Genomic DNA, 21,128 nt, shown 5'->3' on the forward strand with positions numbered 1-21,128 from the left:
ATTATCGGACCCGTCTACCTCAATCTAGTTTTGTTTGTTCATGATCTCAAGGTACACTCATGGGTCATGGTGATAGGAGCAGTGAACAGAAAGTGCGCTATTAGAGCAAATTGTATGCACTAGTATACGATTAATGTGGATAAACAAATGATAGGCGCAGTCTTGCGCTCGTTTATTATGAAGTACACTTCACATGATGAAATCATCACCTATGCTAGAAGAACAAAAAACACGCACACATTTGATAGCCTCCCGTAGGCCCCAGAAAGGAAGTGGACTTCGAACTTCTTATTGTCTGCAATCGTTCATTTTTAGCATGTTGGATCTTCTGCACTTCCACTTGAGTTTGCGACACGCAGTTAGAGCGAAGATGACTGGAGTTTCTCCGTCGAGCCTCTGGCCTCGGCCGTTCTGGATGCTCCTTGTTTTTGCATTCCTACCTGGACCTGTCATTGAAGCTGCCAGATTTTTGCTTCCCGCCACCTCCCTGGCCAGCACCAGGAGTCACTATATGGGACTGAGCACGATTTCCAGAGAACTGGTAATACGAGGACATGATGTCACTTTACTGCTCCTGGATAGGCGGGGAACGGCTGGCATGCTAGAAGGCTCTTACACCGATAACATCACTTACCCAAACTCAAAATCCGATGAGGAACTATCCGCTATTCAGCAAGACATTTTAAGTTCAATGGATCTAGGTCACTCGAATCTGACAATTTCACAGATTTTCAAGAAGATGGGGGATTTTTACAGCTATATGAACTTTGGTTGCTACGAACTATTCCGACATGAGGAATCTTTGCAGAAGCTAAAGAAGAAAAAGTTTGATATGGTGCTCTCCTCGCCGGTGATAGATGCTTGTGACTCTCTGATCAGTGCTTACCTGAATGTATCCTTGACTGTAATCACAGGAACCCGACGCACTCCGACTTTCAACGAAGACATCTTCGGTATACCTGTCCCAAGCTCGTATACCCCATACAGCTTCGCTGTTAGTCTTCCTTCCAACATGAACTTTTGGCAGCGAGTAGTAAATTTTGTGACGCGATACACAATTCATCCCGTGCTTGAGTATTTCACTATAACTGTGCCAATCGGCAGGCTGCAGGCGATGTATGACATCAGAAGAGAACTTAGTCCGAAGCAACTGCTTCAGAGGGCCGACCTCTGGTTGTGTCACACCACTTTTGCACTGGACTCTGCCAGACCCATTTCACCAAACTGGGTTCCTGTAGCGGGATATACCACCAAAGCAGTTAAGCCTCTGCCACAGGTATATTATGTTGAGATAAATTTCATATTTTCCTGTAAGAATTCAGATGATGCCACGAAGTAAGGTTTTTGTTGTTGTTGTTGTTGTTGTTGTTTTTGTTTTGTTTTTTTTTTTGCTGTACAAAATCTACCATATATACATCATCACTTTAAATCATTTCCCTTTTAGTTAAAATCATAAACTTTATAAATGATGCAGTCATGAAATTTCGAAAATTTTCCGTCGTCAAAATTTCTGCAGCTGTCTGCATTTTGCCTTGACCAGAATGTTGACCTAAAGATCTCTACGTAGGTACCCTTATAGGCATTTATATGACATTCAATTTCATCTTATCGTCTTTCAGATATTTAGAAGTCCGAATAAGTCTTCTTGACCACTTCGAATCTGTCCTGCTAAAACGGCTAGTTGAGATATCGTTCTATCCTGATATAAAGTTGTTGCTCTATATATACGCATGCCAAACAGTGCGTATATATGATCTGCATGAATTTTCAATTATAAGTATTATTGTTTCGGCGTGTTCCAGCCATCCCAACATTTATGTGTGTGTGTGTGTGTGTGTGTGTGTGTGTTTCATTTCGATTGAAATTTCCATGAATATCTTTAATATGAGCTTTCCTCTCAAGTCAATATTTGATGAACAAAGTGATTTTCTAGGTCTTAGTGCTTTCTAAACTATATTTAGAAATTTCCGTTATTTTTTGACTCTACATCGTTATGATCTTTAACTGAAAAAGACTCCACCAGACTAATCATTCAATGCATGTGGTGTTAAAGAGTTGATATTGTTTTTCGTTAAATTAATAAAAACATATTTCTTTTCATATCGAATAATGAGAGAGTACAATATAGTACGTGCGAACGTTTGGGTATTGCAACACGATCCTGGCGTGTGCCACCAAATATAGAATGGACTAAACACGTGGTCAAGACAGTTCTTGCATCAGACATAAATGTATCGTACAAATGTACCACATGTGAGAATGACATCATCCCGTTGCTGGGCCTTATCAGACACACACGAACACACAATAACCCTAATATCATACTCGTTATGTTGGAAACGAGGTCTCTGAAAAATTGATTATTTAGCTAAAAAGAATATCCTGGGTGTCATGGGGCACTTTAAGAATAGGCCAAGAGAGCAAGGCATTTCCGACCACAAAGTAAATATACTCATATCTACAAACGTAATGACATTCTTAATACATTGTGTAGAGATCAGAGGTCTTTCCTGTCAACCTGCACATGCCATATCTTGATAATCTATAATCATTTCTTTCACTTGCCTTTTTCGTCATTCCTGCAGAAACTAGAGGCGTTCATAGAAGGGTCTGGTGAAGATGGATTCATTATATTTGCCCTGGTAAAGGATGTTTTCTAATTTAAAAAGAAAATAGAAAAGATACTATTTTGAAAGTATGCAAATGTGACTTGTTATCGATTTGCGCATGAAGCAATCAGTAGGCCTATATATACAAGAATTTTACATACTGATAACTTATTTCGACAAAACACTACATTTTTGGCAAAATTAGAAATGGTATTATTGTATATACACTTTAGCAGATCCTGTCATTTATTCAGATTTAGTACAGTGTACACTGTATGCCAAGAATCTACATCCTATAACAAACAAAGTCAAAGTCTCAAACACTCATTCGCGGGGAAGGAACAATTTTAACTTTTTCCTTAAAAAAAAAAATGTCCACAAAATGGGCATTCTCATGTCTTAGATCAATCCATCGATCCATCGTGTATACGTTACTTTTTCTCGTTCAAGTTTCTGTATGGTATTATGTCAGTTAAGTGGAATTCGTAACTGTTTTATGTGTCAAATTATACATTTTGTGTAGTATCAAGGAGAAAACTGATGCCCGGCAAGCTGATATTAATATATGCTAATTGTTCATGGAATGACGTGGTCTTAATTGCATATATATTTCTTTATGGAAACCACCATGGCTACAAGTATTACTGATTTCCAGACTTTACTTCTCCCTTTTTTTTAAAGGAATACAATGTTCTGCAGGACTAACAGATTCTCCTTTGGACTCTGATAAAATAGTACAGGAAGATAAAGAAAATAAAGACGACGAAATTGACTCTCCTTTATAAAGATATCCAAATGTTCGTTTCGTAGGGATCGATGGTCGCTTCGATATCTGACGAAAGTGTGACAAACGCGATTGCCAAGGTGTTCAGCGAGTTAAAACAGAGAGTTGTGTGGCGCTATGTCGGGCCTACTCCGGCCAACCTTGGAAACAACACACTCATCTCGGACTGGTTGCCCCAGAGTGACCTCTTGGGTGAGATATCATGTCTTACACATCAGTTATCAGCTTCTTTATACTGTATACGACAGTGCTGCCCGTATTTTTTTTTTTTTTTTTTACAGAGTATGGTAGTGTAATGGCATTGTTTTTGCCTTGCGTCGCACATTGAGTGTTTCGTATGCGAGTGTTGTATTCATTTCATCCTCGTGTGAATTGAGAAACCTTTTGAAGATTGGACAAAAGAGCAAAATAACTGACCGGGCATTCACACATACCGAAATTAATTGATTTGAAACAAAATTGTAATTAAGCAACTTTCCGTGTGAATGGAAACTGGAGTCGCGGAGGGTGATTTGAAACTTAATTACAATTAAGTTTCAAATCATGGCTCGGAGGTGTTTTTCAATCACGTTTCGCCAGAATTAAGCAATGAAACTAGCGTGTGAATGTGATTTACCTGTAGTTCCAATCAAGTTTGTTATTTATTTTTTTTTTTTTTTTTTGGGGGGGGAGCTTTAATACGTGGCCCTTCAACCACTTCCGGAGAAAACCCGCGCCACTACACAAGCTTATACAAGAGTGATTGACGGGAACTTGGAAAGAAGCCACACCTCCCCTCCTCATTCTGATATTCAAAACCGCAGAATCCACGAAGCTTTTAGCGTGTGTGAACGGACGGTGATTTGAACCTTAATGGCAAACGAGTTTGTAATCAAATTTTTGATTAAGCAATTCGGTGTATGTGAAAAGACTCTGATGCACATCTACAAGTAACGGCATACATGTGTTGGCGTCTGTAGTGTCTCTGTGTTTTTGTCTAAATGAGAGTGACTATGCATATTATGTACACGCTCGTTTGTTTACAAGATTTGTCGCGCATAATTTTATTTTTCACTTAAGAAGAGCTACCTATCACCAGATTTTAGATCAAACGTTGTATTGAAAATCTAACAACCACTTAATTCCGTTCAAAGCCCAGGAGTAAATGTATTTGTGTGTGTGCATGAGTGTGTGTGTGTGTGTGTGTGTGTGTGTTCGTTTATTTTCTATTCCTTCCAGAAAGACAGGGAAAAGGCATCTTCATAAACTTTGGACGAATCATTAATATTCACGATTCTTACCACAATGACATACAAACACACATTCTCACAACCTTTCGCATTCTTTCTTCAGTTGCATTTTCACATTTTTTAAAGACTGTTTTGTCCAGTGACAATGAGGTAATCGTTTTACTTCAGGTGAGATGTGTTTTGGGACCTACTAAGTATATCTTATAAAGTGTCCACAACACATATCATATTTGTCAATCTTCTTTCCTTTGCAAGCATCTTTCACATTGGAGACCCCAGTTTTTCATGTCAGTTTTGCCGATAAAACCTTTTCAACTACTAACTCGTTTTAGGTCACCCGAAGGCGCGTCTTCTTATATACCACGGTGGCAGTGCAGGTGTGCACGAGGCTGTGTACTTCGGGGTACCAATGGTCATTATGCCCCTGTTCGGCGACCAGCCGGCCAACGCCGCGGCGGTTGCTGACCGAGGGCTTGGGGTGGTCATAGACAGGAGCACGATCACTGAAGACAAGTTTCGGAAAGCTGTCCGACAAGTTCTGGATGATCCGAGGTAACGAGAAATCTTTAAGAAAGTCAAAGTTCCAGGAAATGAAGTTCAGTAAGACTGGAAGTCTGTTACTGGAGTGCCATTTCTCATGCGTAAAGATCTTATGTATCTGTTGTTTTTAGGTTGTTGTTTTTTGTTTTGGTTTTTTTTTTTTTTTTTTTTGGTTGTAGATATCTAAATGTAAAACTTCTTTATTATACCTCGTCAGCATTTTGTTTTCATTCATTTTATACATTGTACATATTAAAGGAAGATTGAACATGATGAATACGAGTACGATGTTCAAAAACATAGCAATCAGTCGGTAATGGCATGATTGCATTCATTCCAAAGATCCATTTTTTTTTTTTTTTTTTGGTGAAACTCCTGCTTCAGGCGCGACATTAAGGAAACATTGATTATTTAGTGACATATACTTTCACATGCATGATATTTTTTGATGTTTAGAAAGAGATGAAGAAACGCTAAATCACTATGAAAGCTTTACATTTCCGTTGATTTGTTCATTCAGATACAAAATAAATGCAGCCAAAGCATCGGCCATCTTCCAAGACGATCTCATGAAACCGCTCGACCGCGCCATATTTTGGATTGAGCACGTGGTCAAGTTTGGCGGGGCGCATCTACGTACACGGGCCAATGACTTGAATTTCATCACGCGAAACTGCCTGGATGTCCTAGCTGTTATCATGGCATCGGTTCTATTAACGATGCATGTGTTTGTCCGTTTGTGTAGGTTGTTGGCTCGGTGTTGCTGTGCCAGAAACCGAGGACAGAAAGTAAAAGCAGATTAGGACGTACTCCATATCATACAGTGTACTCCCGTTATAACGAAGTCCTCGGGACCGGCAGTTTTCTTTCGCTATAGGGAAATATCGTTATAAGCGAACAAATAAACAATAAAAATACATAGAGCCGATAATGTTGGAGCGGCCTGAATTTTTATTTCGTTGTAACCGGAATTTCGTTATATTCGTGTTCGTTATAACGGGAGTGCACTGTATATATTTTTGCTTTCCGAACCTCTTTGACTTACGTTGAAACGGCAATGAATCTTCCACAGGTTCAAACAATGATATGTCCAATACATCATGGCATACATATGAAGGGTTTGTTTGCAAAAACCGATAAGTCCATTTTTGAAGATTTTGAAGTGCGATCTCTGTCATAAAGTTCAAAATAATACCTTTTAAATGATATATTGGTCACTACATATAATGGTATATCTTTTAAGTTATGGTCAAAAGAAGCAAAAAATGTCTTATTATTCTCTTTATTTTTCTTGACCTTTAATCGCAAATATCTCCATTTGACAAATATGGACTTATCGGTTTTTGCAAACAAACTCTTCATATATACGTTGTATCAACTGAAATACACCATAAAACATTTTTTCTGTACTTTGGAAGAGCACCAATGCTGGGAATACCCTAGCAGTCTCCCCATTTGCATGTTATAGGACACAGATCAGTAGCCGCCACCAATGTTCTGATTTCGTCACTACATGACTCTGTTGTATGCAAGGTGTTTTTTTTTTTTCTTTCGTTACTTAAAACCAACAATAACCAATTAAAACATAGATGAAGTAGGGTTTATTTTCAGTATTTTACTACAGGTTAAGATTTCTTATTTAGCCAAGATGTCAGAGAAGACAACCATTTGTAAACTGATTTCTTATAATCTTTATAGTCTTGTTTAAGACGAGTATGATGAGAATGTGGTCATTCAACTTGATTACTCCACACGCATCGTTATCAGTACATCAATATATCTAAATGATGTCGAGCCAATCGTTCTGAATTTAATGTCCTCTCTCAATAAATCATCATACATATACCACTAAATTTATTCAACTTCCAATAAAGACATGATCTCAGATTCAGATAGTGATATGATATGATTATTATAATGTTAAAATCTAGGATCCATTGGTTATTGGAAGTAAACTTTGAAAAGTGTAAATAATTATATCTGTTTACACCTCGTGTTCTGTCTTTCGTACTATGTAATTTATTAAGATATATCATTCTCAGATACAACATATCAACCATTCTCATGGCTAGCAACCATACTTTTCTGGTTGGAAGAAAAAAAGATTGAAACTATAAATGAATATCTAATGACACCAACAAAATAAGCAAGCAAATATTAATCAAATGAAACGGAAAGTTTCACCGAATTCCATTATTGACATTTCCTGATACTTATTCGTACTGTGCATTTCCAGGAAAGCGTAATGTAAGCAAGTGAGTTGTCATTGTAAAAGAAAATAATAATAATAAGGCTTTCTTATGATGACATATTTAAATAGAATAAGAGAATGATGCATCAAACTGGAATTGCTGGACTTTTTAAAGGAGTACTAACGTCAACTGCGTTGCGCAATACAATCAACATGTATTTCTTGATCGTTTAAATGTTACTTCCACGGCATTGAAAACGTGTTTAATATAATCTAAAGCAGTCGAGTTATGGAGTAAGATAAGACAATTCAAACATAAAAGAGTGCATGTTATACGCAAACGATGACTAGAATCAATATATGATTATAAAGACACAATGATACCATTTCCGTTTATCCTATACTATTCAAATAACCGTAACATTCTTAAAAGTTGTACGAAATTGATTAAAGTGATTTTATCGCTGTTTTGGTACATTATGTAAACATATCCTATCTGAAGGACATCTTGGGTAATTAGTCATCCTTATCATTTTTTTTTTCAAATCACTGCTTAGAAGAATGCAAAATAAGGACGACAAGGAAATCAAAATGACACAATGTGTGTACTAGCTACGTGATTCTTTATACATTGATTTTTATCCGAAGCAATATCTCCAATACGATTCTTATGGGATTGTAATGTATACGTTGGACTGTAGGCCTATCTTAAAGTAGACCTCCGGATGATTTTCAGATTTTTACATTTGAACAACTATAAATTAGTTATACTGAGCACAGAGTTTCAGAATTCATGATACTTGGGATGAAGAATAAGAATATTTTCAAAATTTAGAACAAATTGCAATGAACAAGGATGATGACATTGCAGAGTCACCATAAGAACGCATGAGTTGAGGCTCAATGAGAAGCAGAAAAAAGAAGAAGACATGCATAGATTATACACAGGTGAACTCGCAAGCAAGCGGTATTGTATAGGAATTACACTGCTGCATTACTGAAATATGTGAGCTTCTATGTCATCATCCTTGTTCAGTGTAATTTGTTTAAGATTTTTCAAAGTATTGTTTATCTGCTCAAGAACCACAATAAATTCAATCTATACATGGAGTTGTCGATTTACGTACTACATGTGCATGATGTGAAATTATGAAAATCGTCTGGAATGCCCCTTTAAGTTTGACAGTCACAGCGAAATAGTGAGTAGAGGAGCAAGAGGTGGCTATGCCAGAGTAACACTCACCAAATCTTATTTGACGAATTGAATATTTCTTCTAAACTGATATTCCTTAATTGCCTCTGGGCAAAAGTCAAATATTCAAACCCATTACATTTGAAGACATTTGATTATCCAGGAGATATTTTATACCAGTGGAGAAAAAGTAAAGCTACATTACATCTCACTCTTTCCACTGAGGATTGAATAACAATACAACCATCTTGGCAATCAACGTAATATTTTCAAGATTGGTTTGCATCCCGTAAGCTGGGGATTATCAGTTCTTTGTAGACAGACTAGGGCCTATACATATATTTATACATGCATACACACATACATATACATAATGTTAGGCCTACATAATGGTATTACGATGCTCTCGTGTAAGTGGTTCACTATGATGCAAACCCTGAGTGTGTACATTAAAATTCTCACTTCAAGATTTCTCAGGCTCATAGACACAGACTGATCACTTGGGCATTCACATACGTAACGGATATTTTTTCTCATCTTGTTTATACAGTACAATAGTTATTGTGTTAATTAAAGCTTCAGGTGCGTGAAACTCGTACTCGTCATGTAGGTCTACATTACACAGTATATTATAGTGGAAACTCCTGCCGTTATTTTGTATTGGTGCGACATAGAAGACTATTAGTAATTTGTGCGAGTGAGATTCGTAATATCACAGTGACAGCAATCACTATAAAGGCCATGCAGATCATTAAGCCTATCAACACATCTGTCATAACCCAAATTGTACCTTGTCTTTTCAAATGATTTTGTCAAACTGCTTACATCCTCAATAATCTGATAGTATTGTTTCACTCCGTTTTCATAATTGGTTTCTCTGCGTGATATACAGGGGAAAGTGTACGAACAGAAGAAAATGTTTCTTGTCTTAAGCAAAATTCATAAGTTGCATAGATATTATTATATAATGTATTTGATTAACATACAGTTATAATGGAAAGTTGATCTCGTTTGATTTTCTATCTTAAAAGCTTCTAAACATTAAAAAATAATGATAAAATTGGGAGTGTTCTTTATTTCATAGAAGTTGAGATATACTCTTATAATACGTGCTTAGTAAACTACAATTTTTTAGTGCAGATGTCAACCAAGACATCTCACTCTCCATTCTTGCTTGTAACTCTAGAGGCTTCAATGAATTACACAGAGCTAGCCACATCCGAAATATTGCTGGTATCCGGATTATTCTGCTGTGCTTGGGTTTGGGATTTGGTTTTTATTTCACTCAAAATGGCTTCTCTCTTCGTCCAAAGGCGTGCTTCAGAGTGTACTTGATGTTAAATGCAAAATAACCAAAATACTCAAAATCAAATCAATGTCCAAGTACAAGCCGAAAATAATGCGTGTACGGGAAAGTCGTTATGTAAATTGACAATACATGTGTAGCTTGTCAGAATAAGGAAATACAAAATAGATACACTTGAGCAATATCTAAACAGACTATGCAATGCCTAAAAAAGGAATGTCCATAACGTAATAGTAATTAATGATTCAACATGCACTCTTATGCTGAAGAAAGTTGTTCTACACTTTTCAACTTCAGCATGTAAACCAGACAACGTTTCTTGATATTTTTGCTTGGTTTGGGTTAAACCAAAGAGTCAATTCCTTTAACCCATTACTAAGCAAAAATATGCTCCTGTGAAAGATTCGTAGGTCCGTGGGGATCGGGCTAACCACCAAAGTTTAATGATTTGTTTCCTGACCTATTTTGACCTTCCCTGCATATTTTTCTTCCAAACTATGCATTTGCTGGGTTGTTGTTTTTTTTTTTTTCGTTTTTCCTAAAGCTACCAGACAAATACAAATACAAATACAAATACAAAGACATACGCAAACACCTCTGAAAACATAGCTGCATTGGCCAAGGTAATTGTCAGGAATCGGAAGGCGTGCAATGATAATTTATGTCAAATGCATTGTAAAATGAACTGACGACGAATCCACTAAGACGTCTGAATCAGACAATAATCCGGGTTACTGTGAATACACCAAAAACCCTTGCTCCATGGCTGACTTCACGGAAAATTTCCTTAAATCTATTGATTGTGTATGTTTTTGTGTTGGCGTGTGTGTGTTATTTGCGTGTGAATTGCTGGCAAAGAAACGAACAGTGGACAACAGCGCAATAGATTCATTTTCAGGACAATGATCATTCAAAAAATTACTGATAAATCCTCGTCAAAATGATTTTTCATCGTCTGACCACAGCAAATTCACATAACTTTCTCCTTTATTCGTTTCTGCTAATCGTGTCAATTCCTGTAGGTATAAGCTGAGCATAAACTTAAAGATACTGTGCTACATCTCCCACGTGCATGTGAAAGTTGCTTCGTACGCTTTCTGCTGATGGTTATGGCAGTCAACATTTGATTCCCTTTCTTTATTGCTGCTCAGATTCTTGAATACATCCTTGCAGCCTTTTAGTATCATGGAAAAAGGGCGACACCGTCGGGAAGTCAAAATCATTCGACTTGAACGTGAGTGTAGAATTGTCTGTGTCCTCGTCAGATAAACGCAGGAAAGAACAGCTTTTCGATATATAGTCTTTGATGGGTACTGATGGATTGGTCACTCTGCAATGACTGAAGGATATGCAGCAGTTGTCATTGGTCACAAAGCCTAATGGCTTTTGCCCATACGTCATGATGCAACAGTTATGAAAATGAAGACAAAGAACATTTCCCAAACACTTTCGAGCCCAGAAAAGCACGTAACCAATGTTGATCGGATCTACAACATGAATGAATCTGAGAGAGGACACACGTGCAGTCCCATCGCTGTGTACAAGGCTTGGCTCTTGGCTATCATTCTTGTCGTGACATTCTCTCAAAGTTTTGATGTCTTCGACTTCGACCTCGCTCAAATCGCCAAGTACAACTTTGGCGAGAGAGAGTATTTCCAAATTTGGAAACATCCGACGAGTTAGAGACAAGATGGTGGGGAGGGAAATAGAATGGCCTCGACCAATATCAACGAACTCCAATCTGAACTCTGCGAGGGAATCATTTTGGACATCTTCAGGAATAGATACTTCCCTGCTGTAGGGAAGATTCTCACACCAGTGCGACAAACCGACCCGCTTCAAACATGGACAGGCCATCCCTACGTGGGCGAGAACATCGGCCAAAGAACAACGTTGTGGAGGGAAACTCGAACCCGCGATGATGACTTGTTCGATCCCCAACTTGTCAGGAAGTGATGAGTAATCAGATGAACGAAATTCAGGGATCCGAATCGTCATGAAAAGAAGATGAAGTTTGGATGTGTTTGGGGTGTATCCAGCAATCAGAAAGAATATATCTACGATCGAAAATTCTTCTAATGCTATATTGGACTTTCTTTTGACCGCGTCGACTCTTGCATTGCCGACCTTCCGCAGTCGTATTTCGTCTACGATGAGGTGGGTTTTCACGTCGTCTGCACTGGGAACAATCTCGGTGTGGGAAGGGATGTAAACCTTTAACTCATCAAGTGATAGCAGTGTCAGATGACACTTGCCTAACGACTGACCTAGAACATCCAACACATCTGTGACAGATATATCTTCCATCATGTTCTGAAGACGTAGCTCCTCGAGACATGACTTTACAACGCATTCCTTCCGAGAAGTATCATCGCGATCCTCGACGGTCAACACAATGTCGTGCAAGAAGCATCTTTTCATGGCGGGGCAGAAACTACTCGCAACACCAAGAAGCTCAGAGAGTGACAATTGGTTATCAACAAAACCGATTTCCAAATCCTCAATTGCAGTTGAAACAACCCGAGGCATGTGATCTTGATTGTGCTCGTGTAGTACTATCTCAACATAGGAGACATGCAGACATCGCATGTTCAGACACGTTCGTGCAAGCAGGTGCAGCAGATCGTAAAGAGACACTTGCGTGCTTAAGCTGTTGATATGAAGTTTCTGAACACTGCATAATTGCTGTCCATTACTCTGCCTTACAGTGTTGCATGACTCATGAAGGTCAAGTTCTGTGTAAGTGAGCGATATGGTATTTACATCAATTTTCATGTGCGACAGTATGTTCATTAACCCTGAAAGATGAACTGACTTTTGACATTTGCTGAGGCTGAGTTCGTCAAGTTTGAATGTCTCTAGGGATGGTCCGGGTAAACCCTCCAGCGAGAAGTCTCCGGTGAAATCGGAAACGAAGATGCTTTTCAACTTTCGATAGCTCTTTGTCGTGAGTGAGAGAATATCGGGCAGAGAAATCGTTTCAATTATGTCGAACATTGACAGACTGGTGCATGGTTGAAAGCTAACATTGTTAGGCAATGCAAATTTCAGATAGTACAGGAAGCTGTGACAAAGGCTGCCATCGTAGTCCTGGCGTTCTGGGTTATGTCCGTCCAGCTTCTCAATCATTGGAAGCAACTCTGCCTCGGACCCACTCTCGTGATTGATCATGAGGCTCAGCAGAAATAGAGACCTCAAAAAATCATGCGACTTCACGACAAGCATTTCATCAAGGAATTCCGGCACCTGGTCGTCAATGCCACTCAGCTCAATATGTAGATCAGCAGCTGTCTTCTCATTATCTTGCAAAGACACAAGGTGTTCAATTATCTTCTTAGATCTCACACGATTGTCGCAACTCCCTTCACGTGCCCTTCGTTGGCAGCTGAATACCAACGTGTATTGCAAAGATATTATCTGGGCAGCGTTGGACATCCCTGCCAAGGTTGACTCCATGACTTCGGGGTGTGACGCGATGAAATCTCCGGCACATTTTTCTTGGAACAACAGGTGTGGAAAGGAGTAAACAACCTTGAGAGACTCAAACGCATCATGATATACTTTGGCTTTCTGTTGAATAAGCAGTCCAATTTTCAAGCCAATTTCAATCATGTGTGTTTTGGGCCCAAATTCGTCTCTAGGGAATATCAACTTCTTCCCGGGTTTTAAGACCCCCTCGAGCGCCATTTCCCCAAGATCATCCCAGAACTTTTCAAGCACAGGCATATCTACCTCGTCTGGAATCTCATGATAAAGGGGTTTCCTAGACTCACCGATCTTGTCTATGTTATTGACAAAGAGGGCACGAAGAAACTTGGTGAACAGGGAATTCATCGTATCGGCTTCAGTCGTGTCTTCAGAGCATGTCTTCTTGAGATAGCATACCATAGAAAGAAGGATTGGCACACGTGCTAGGTGGCGAATAACTCCGCTATATTTTATTTTCTCCAGGCACTGTCTAGCAGCCCGATCATCAGGAGTAAAGTACTGTTTGACAAAAGAATCGATCCCCTCAGAGTCAAATCCGTCAAGACTTACCTGAGCGTACATGCATGTCTGCTTTTGAAGCAAACATGTGTGCCACGGGCGGGTCGTGACCAGAGTCCGAACTTCGGCCATCATTTTGCCTGCTAGAACATCGTTAATGTCTCCTTTATAGCTATCTGGATCAAATTCATCGTAGCCATCGAGAATCAGCTTAACCTCTGTTGGATTCGACTGAATAAACTTCTTTATACGATCAGGAGTTATCGAATTATCTTTGCATATCAGCTGGGAGTGTATGGCCTCGACTACGTTCCCCGACCCCTGAAGTCTACGGAACTCAAGTACACAAAGTATCTTAACGTCCTTCAGGGGAGACTGTGGCACCTTCTTTGCCCAGTCATAGGCAAGTTTCTTGCACAGGGTACTCTTACCGGTTCCACCCTCACCGAAAACCAGAATTCGATCTGCTATGCTGTCATCTATCCAAAGGTTGAAAAGGTCGTTGTGCGAATTTCTCAGCTTATCTTTTGTCTTCTTACGGGATCTCGTGTCTTCCTGTCGCAAAGAAAGAGAAATGAAGTATTCATTGAGGTCCACCTGCCTCTCGTCCCAGGGATCGGTAGTCACAGTGCAATAGATCTGTTTGTAGTACCTTCTCAGTTCCTTTGCAAATATTTCAGCAAACTGCTCGTCTTCTATCTGTGCTCCCTTTGAATAATCCGTGTTTTCTGTAAACATAAAAAATCAGAAAACAAAGACGATATGATTTAGCTATTTCAATGTTGTTTACGTCAACTTCACTCTGTATTCTCTTCTCCTGTTCCTCACTCTACGTGATAGAAGGTCAATCTTGAATATTGCATTCATCCCTCAAGAATGTCTGGCAATAAGGGGATAATGATTACGATTACATGATGGACTCCCGTTATAATAGAGTCCTCGGGACCGGCAGTTTTCTTCCGTTATATCGAAATTTCGTTATAACCGTACATAATTATAGACAATAAAAATACATAGAGAGGATAATGTGGCGGCCTGAATTTTTACTTCGTTGTAACCAGAGTTTTATCATAACCGTGTTCGTTATAACGGGAGTGCACTGTCATTATAATGCAGCGTAACTTTTTATTTTCTAATATAGAGATCGAGATGAACTCAAGTGGCTAGCGTCTTGAGTGGAAACCAACAACAAAAAAGAGAGATTGATCACATTATCCAACAATAACTCTATTGTTACAACAATGAGTACAACTTGTGATATGGGTACATTCATTTACGCATACCTATGAATTTGTGGGTTTTGTGGGGGGTGGGATTTACGAGCTATAATGCATGTTTCTAAAGAATGACGTAATATCTAGCTTTGTGAATCACTAACACTTACTCAGCTTAAAGAGTAAATGCGACAAACAAAAGACAATTATACCTTTTCTTAAGCACTTATCGGCAGTTTGAACCAGCCCGATTTGGTTCAGCTTAGATGCCAAAAGATGGCGTCTACCCTTTTCACCGGGAGTCTTCTCTCTCCACGTGAACAGCATGTGCGTCGTACCATCCACAGTTACGTTGTTGTGAAGAAAATTTGTCTTTTGGTATCTCTCGATTTCAGGATAACCAAAGCCAAGTAGGAGACCAAGATCAGGAACTTTGGATACATCGACACATTTGGCAATATCTCGCAGCTCAGTGTCAGATACATCGTCCGTCCGTACTAACACATCTTTGTTCTCTGAAACTTAAAGATTCAACCAAGACAACATGATGAAAATCAGCATTAGTCATTGCAAAAGACTTCAATAAAAACTACAGCTTTACGAGTTTGTCATTTGCATCCCTGCAGTGATAATCGATATTTTGCCTGGCAGAATTATTTGCATTCTCGAAAACACTCGTTCTAAGAGTGTAGGCTTACTTGTTCCATTGGCACAATCAACAAGCAATTAGGCACAATGACATTAAAGTACTGCCTATATAGATAAATACCTACCATCACTTTAGGAATATCACCTGTCATGTAAAGAAATTTGATTATGAAAGTGAAAATCACGCTAACTAATTATCCTTACTCTGCGAGTTCTGTTTGGACGAGGTTAAAGTTGATGCAGATAGTGACGTAGAGACCAATCCCTGCTCCCCACTACGAGATGACGAATACTCCACGTTTCTCAACTCCTCAGACAGTGGCGTTTTGTCTTCTTTCCGTTGGAGCATCCTCGCAGCACTAAGATCAGTTGGTAACTGAGGCAACTCATCTTGACTGATTTCTACTGGTGGAGATGATGTCGGGACATCGACCGGCTCTCTTGGAAGAGGTTCCTGCTCGGTGTGCTCTAATGTTCGGGTAGATAACTCTCCTTCTGTACGGCTCTGATTCGGCGCCGGTGGTGCTTGCACAGAGGAAGTCTGTGGGGATGTCAGTGACTCACTTGCTGGTGATAGTGGGGGCGGAGAGGGCGCTCTTGCATGTACCATGACAAGACGGGCTCCAACTTGATCTTCTGTGCGCAGAAGAATGTCTGTAATAATACAATTCTGCTGTACATTTATGCTTTAAAAACTGTACAACTTAAAGCGTGCCCCCAAACACTGCCGAAGAAATCAAATTTTACATTTGTTCTTTGCATACTAGTTTAGATCGAAATTATGACAAAACTAGCATTTGTTTTTCTTTGGCCTTTTAGTTTGCTTGTTCGTTTGTTTGTTTGTTTTATGGTTTTTCTTTCTTTTCTTCAAATCATGGAAATACAGCTTAAGTATATGTCTTTTGCAGAGACTCTAACTCTCCCGCCTTCGACGGGAGATCTCCCGCCTAAAGCCCATTTTTGAAAAATCTACTGTTCTCCCGCTTGAGATTTAATTTCTCCCGCTTGAAATAACTTCTTACTTAGTGTCATCGTATGTTGAAAAATAAGCCTCAGATAGCACGAGAGAGCATAAAACCCTAGAGCTGGACCCCGGCCGCAAGGAACTTCGTGCTTCGCGCACATCAAGTTGGAGTCTCCCGTTTGCTAGGGGTTTCAGACCGGAGAATCTCCAGATCAGAAGGTGCTTGGGTTGGAGTCTTTGGTTTTGTGTAGGAAGATTCTTGCACAAGCCATATTTCAAATCACTCTAGTCTTACCCTCGATCATTAAGGTGCACAGGTAATTAAAATCTTACATACATTTGGTTCAAGGCTTTATCTACCTTGAATAGTGACCTTCCTATAGCATCGCACATGCATACTGCATTGCCCATTTTTAACATAAAAGAGTTCTTCTAGAGATCACCTTATATACATTCGATATAACTATACAGTATATATCACACACACAAAAATTAAGGTAATCCAACGTTGGAGGGTTATTATTCATAATTGTCAACTATACACGGAGAGCACAATGTTGGTTGTGAGGAAAGAGGAGCTCTTTTCTCTTCATTAATTGATACCTTATTATGTTGATTTAATGTCATAAACATGACTGAGCACATGAACTTTAAAGACAATGACAAATTGCACTTTTTTTCAAAATTTGAGTGTCACATGAAAAACAATGAAGGAACAATGAATATCTCACTGAATAGATGAGATTATAACCTTTAACATGTCCACCTGTCTGATGACTTGGTCATTTCCACAAAAGCCAACCCACACAGTCCTTTTTTCTGTTTGCTTTTCAACACATAGCTTGCAACGTCAAACCATGTCTTTTTACGAAGAGAGAAAAATAAAGTTATCGACAACGTGGACATGTTGAAGGTTATGGACCACAAAAGGTTAGAAGAAACCCTAAACACACACCTTGCAGTCGTGCAGGCTGACCTGTTAATTTTACCACTTTCACGAACAAACCTCATCCATTCAGTGAGACATTCATTCCGCTTGAAAGATTCATCTGAATGGAATGTCAACTGGATAGACGTTTATTTTGTCTCAATCAGTTGCAATTTACCTGTTTGATGAGACTTTGGCTATTTGTAGCGATCGATCTGAAGAAGCCTACAGATCCAGTAGGTGAAAGTTTTATCAAACAGGTAAATCGCAACTGATTGTGACAAAAAGAAATGAACTTCTATCCAGTGAAACATTCCTTGTTGCTTCACGATGACACTCAAACTTGGAAAAACGTACAATTTGTCATTTTTCTCTTCATTGAAGTTCATGTGCTCAGTCATGCCTGACATTTGTCAATATGATTAGTTATCAATGGAAAGAGGAAGAGTTCTTCTTTCCTCCCAACATTGCGCTCTCCATACAATACCATAGCTGAAAAATCATGAAATAGTAGCCCTCTTAATTTGGATTACCTTTTTTATACGCACTGTAGATTCTTACAAAAATATAGCACATTCGTAGATGTGACAACAAAGTAGTTGTTTTGTAAGTCAATTGGGACCCTTTTTTTTCAGATAAAGAAGATCATAAACACATACACTGTTGATGATGTTCTGTCTGACTAAGTAAAATACACACGATCATAATGGTTTTACTACCTTCGATGCACAGGTTTATATAGAGATTATACAAATTTCTATTCAAGCTTCAAGCTCTACCCCGAGGGCTAAATCTGCAGTATAGACATATGAGGTTGATTTACACACATTTTGTTTGAAAAGATAATGATTTATGGACTTTGCCTTTGGTTATTAGCCTGTGTGCATTTTTATGTTCACCTCATGATAAACAATATGATTTAAGAGTCGAGTCAATATTTGTTCACGCACCTTTTGTACTGCGTACGTGCAAAATGTGTGAGGAGCACTATATGGCCTACATCGCAAGCTAGGAACTATGTAAAAAAAAATAATCCACATTATTTTTCATAAAAACTATGGGGACGTAGATTTAACCCCGTCCAATATCTAGTAAAATATTCTGCCTTTAGCGACCACCAGATCGAATTCTATCTCTAAAAGTTGCTTCCATAGTAAGGATCTACACTCACAATCCAACAGTATAAAGGAGGTTGAACAAGTCACTGCTCAGCAGAATTTCACTTATTAAGTCCGCATAGATCTCAAGTTTGGAGTACGTAAAATGTATGTATATATATAATATATATATATATATATAATATATTTATACATGTTTTATTATATACACACAGAAGTGTATGTTATATATTCATACATGTTTTATATATATATATATATATATATATATATATATATATATACATATATATATACATATATGAAGAGCTTGCTTCCGAAATAGCCTACGCTAAATCCGTTATTTTTCAGTGGATTTAGCGCCTTTTGAAAGCAAGCTCTTCATTATATATATAAGACTTGCTTTCTCATTAATTTGAAGATATTAAAAAAAATGTTGATTTTACCCTGTGGCCCTCCAGTGTGAATTGCTAGCACATTGGTGTTTGTGAAGTCCTCAAACGCTGCTGCTGCGATTGGCTGATCGTTGTAGGTGATAAGACTTGACTCATGGCCATAGAGAGACTTGCATTCAGTCAATAGCTGGTCCAGGGAAGCCGCTTCCACCTCTCCAATTCTTCTCCTGTCTTTACCATCGTCTTCTAGAATGATGAACGACTTCACGGGGTCTTCTGCAATCGTTTGCCGCTTCTGAATACAAGAAATGGTGGTCAATTTGAATGAATGAATGAATGAATTTGTTTTTAAGTGACCGCTGAGGAAGCAGTGGATGCTATAAAAGCAAGCAGCCACGGACCATCGACGTTTACAGGGCCGGTGCACCGCGTGGGGGGGGGGGGGGGGGGGGGGGGCTCACCCCTCCCCGCCCACTTTTTTTTTTTTTTTTTTTTTTTTTTGGGGGGGGGGGAGGGCATAATACATTCTAACCACTTTGGGCCCCCGCTTTTAAACCCCGAAGTGTCTCCAGAAGAATGTTTTGTTGTTTTTGCGTTCAAGCCGATTAACCCCCGAAAACGTACCTTGCAGAAAACTGCCGCTGAAGGCGTTTTTGTGTCAGCTGATGAAACGCGGAAGTGGCATCAGAATATCTAATTGCCCCCCCCCCCCAAAAAAAAAAAAAGATAATAATAATAATAAAAAAATAAAACTAAAAAATTAGAAAAAAAAAAAACGCGGCGCCGGCATTTAGGACAATGGGAGGAGGGGGGGGGGGGGAGGTAATAAGTGTCTTGCTTATAGGGGCAATCGTCCTAGCCAGCCAGGAAACTCAAACCATGGCATAGTCTTGACTGATAGTCTGCGTGGTTTCATCCACTGAGTCACAAGTTTCTCAAAGCGCAACGACAGCATGATATAGGACCTATCATACCCTGACAGGGAAATCACTTTCAAAGTTTTGCGGAAATTGCTTTGATTATTCTGTACCATTAAATAATTAGATGATAACTACACATTAGTTACAATGTCCTACTGAGCTGCACTGATTACGAATATCATAAACACATATTACACTCACACCATGGCGAATCACATTCATAAAATCTTGTGAATGAATTATGCATCTCTGCGTGCATAAATATAATAGGCCCACATAGTATTAAAGGGATGGTACAGTTTTGGTTGAGACCTAATTTCAGGTTTCTAAAATTTTTTGGTGAAATAATGAGAAACCTCTTATGAAATATGGAAGAGCATGTAATTCTATGAGGAATTCAACATTTATTTGATGAAAATTGGTTTTGAAATGGCTGAGATATCTAAAATAAAGAGCGATTCTAATAAAGTGTGGGACCCACACTTTATTACGATCATTTTGTTTTACTTTGCTTTTGGATGTTTCAGTCATTCCAAACCCGATTTTCATCAAATAAACTTTGAATTCCTCTTAAAATGGTATGCTCTGTACTATATCATACGTGTTTTCTTGGTATCTCGCAAAAAGTTAAAAGCCCAATTCTCATCTCTACCAATACTGTACCATCCCTTTGAGCACCACAATGAATGTCTGAATGATGATAAATTACATAAAGTACACTCAGTTTCATTAAAACTTACGAAACGCCGAGATTTTGAAAAGGAAAGAGACCTCCTCAGGCGAGAGAGCCTCCCTCTTCCAGCCGAGGTTTGCCCGGCAGTGAGGTCTGTCGGCTCCGCTCGTTGCTCCCCTCGTGGAAAATGACGCGACGATTTCTGGCTTCGAGAAAACCTGTTTCCCATCTCGTAATTCTATAGATTGTTCGACTCATGCAGTCACCATGGTTACAACAGCTGTTCTTTAATGAAGATGATGTGTCACAAGATTTTTTTCCCCTTGTTTCAGTGACGATAACATCCATCTGGTTTTGGAAATTTTGGATCGAAGATTTCCCTTTGTGCTCAAAAGCTGCCAACGCCCCACATACCATGTGAATGTTAATT

General features: G+C 38.9%; 2 protein-coding genes across 2 annotated transcripts; one reads left to right on the forward strand and one right to left on the reverse strand.

Moving 5' to 3' along the window:
- The first annotated feature begins 319 nt into the window (after positions 1 to 319).
- LOC140239990 (UDP-glucuronosyltransferase 2C1-like) lies at positions 320 to 6,299 on the forward strand. The gene is made up of 5 exons (XM_072319799.1): positions 320 to 1,276; positions 2,586 to 2,642; positions 3,420 to 3,585; positions 4,955 to 5,174; positions 5,683 to 6,299. Exons 1-5 carry the CDS (start codon positions 371 to 373, stop codon positions 5,963 to 5,965), a joined length of 1,632 nt encoding a protein of 543 aa, XP_072175900.1. The 5' UTR covers positions 320 to 370; the 3' UTR covers positions 5,966 to 6,299.
- Positions 6,300 to 10,389: 4,090 nt separating this feature from the next.
- On the reverse strand, positions 10,390 to 20,927 carry LOC140240188 (uncharacterized). The gene is made up of 7 exons (XM_072319986.1): positions 20,766 to 20,927; positions 19,157 to 19,400; positions 15,905 to 16,267; positions 15,340 to 15,573; positions 12,667 to 14,566; positions 11,979 to 12,285; positions 10,390 to 10,395 (listed from the first exon to the last, which is right to left on the reverse strand). Exons 1-7 carry the CDS (start codon positions 20,925 to 20,927, stop codon positions 10,390 to 10,392), a joined length of 3,216 nt encoding a protein of 1,071 aa, XP_072176087.1.
- Positions 20,928 to 21,128: the final 201 nt, after the last annotated feature.

Source organism: Diadema setosum, chromosome 16, assembly GCF_964275005.1.
Source record: "Diadema setosum chromosome 16, eeDiaSeto1, whole genome shotgun sequence".
Classification (NCBI taxonomy): domain Eukaryota; kingdom Metazoa; phylum Echinodermata; class Echinoidea; order Diadematoida; family Diadematidae; genus Diadema; species Diadema setosum.

What these genes read in the sequence shown, in the direction of transcription:
- LOC140239990 (XM_072319799.1), top strand. Translation starts at nt 371, where the DNA reads ATGACTGGAGTTTCTCCGTCGAGCCTCTGGCCTCGGCCGTTCTGGATG. An exon ending in CAGTTAAGCCTCTGCCACAG is followed by an intron (nt 1,277 to 2,585) that starts GTATATTATGTT and finishes TCATTCCTGCAG; the next exon opens with AAACTAGAGGCGTTCATAGA. An exon ending in GCCCCAGAGTGACCTCTTGG is followed by an intron (nt 3,586 to 4,954) that starts GTGAGATATCAT and finishes AACTCGTTTTAG; the next exon opens with GTCACCCGAAGGCGCGTCTT.
- LOC140240188 (XM_072319986.1), bottom strand. Translation starts at nt 20,927, where the DNA reads ATGGGAAACAGGTTTTCTCGAAGCCAGAAATCGTCGCGTCATTTTCCA. An exon ending in TTTCAAAATCTCGGCGTTTC is followed by an intron (nt 19,401 to 20,765) that starts GTAAGTTTTAAT and finishes TCTTGTATTCAG; the next exon opens with AAGCGGCAAACGATTGCAGA. An exon ending in AGCCTCAGCAAATGTCAAAA is followed by an intron (nt 12,286 to 12,666) that starts GTCAGTTCATCT and finishes TGTTGCGAGTAG; the next exon opens with TTTCTGCCCCGCCATGAAAA.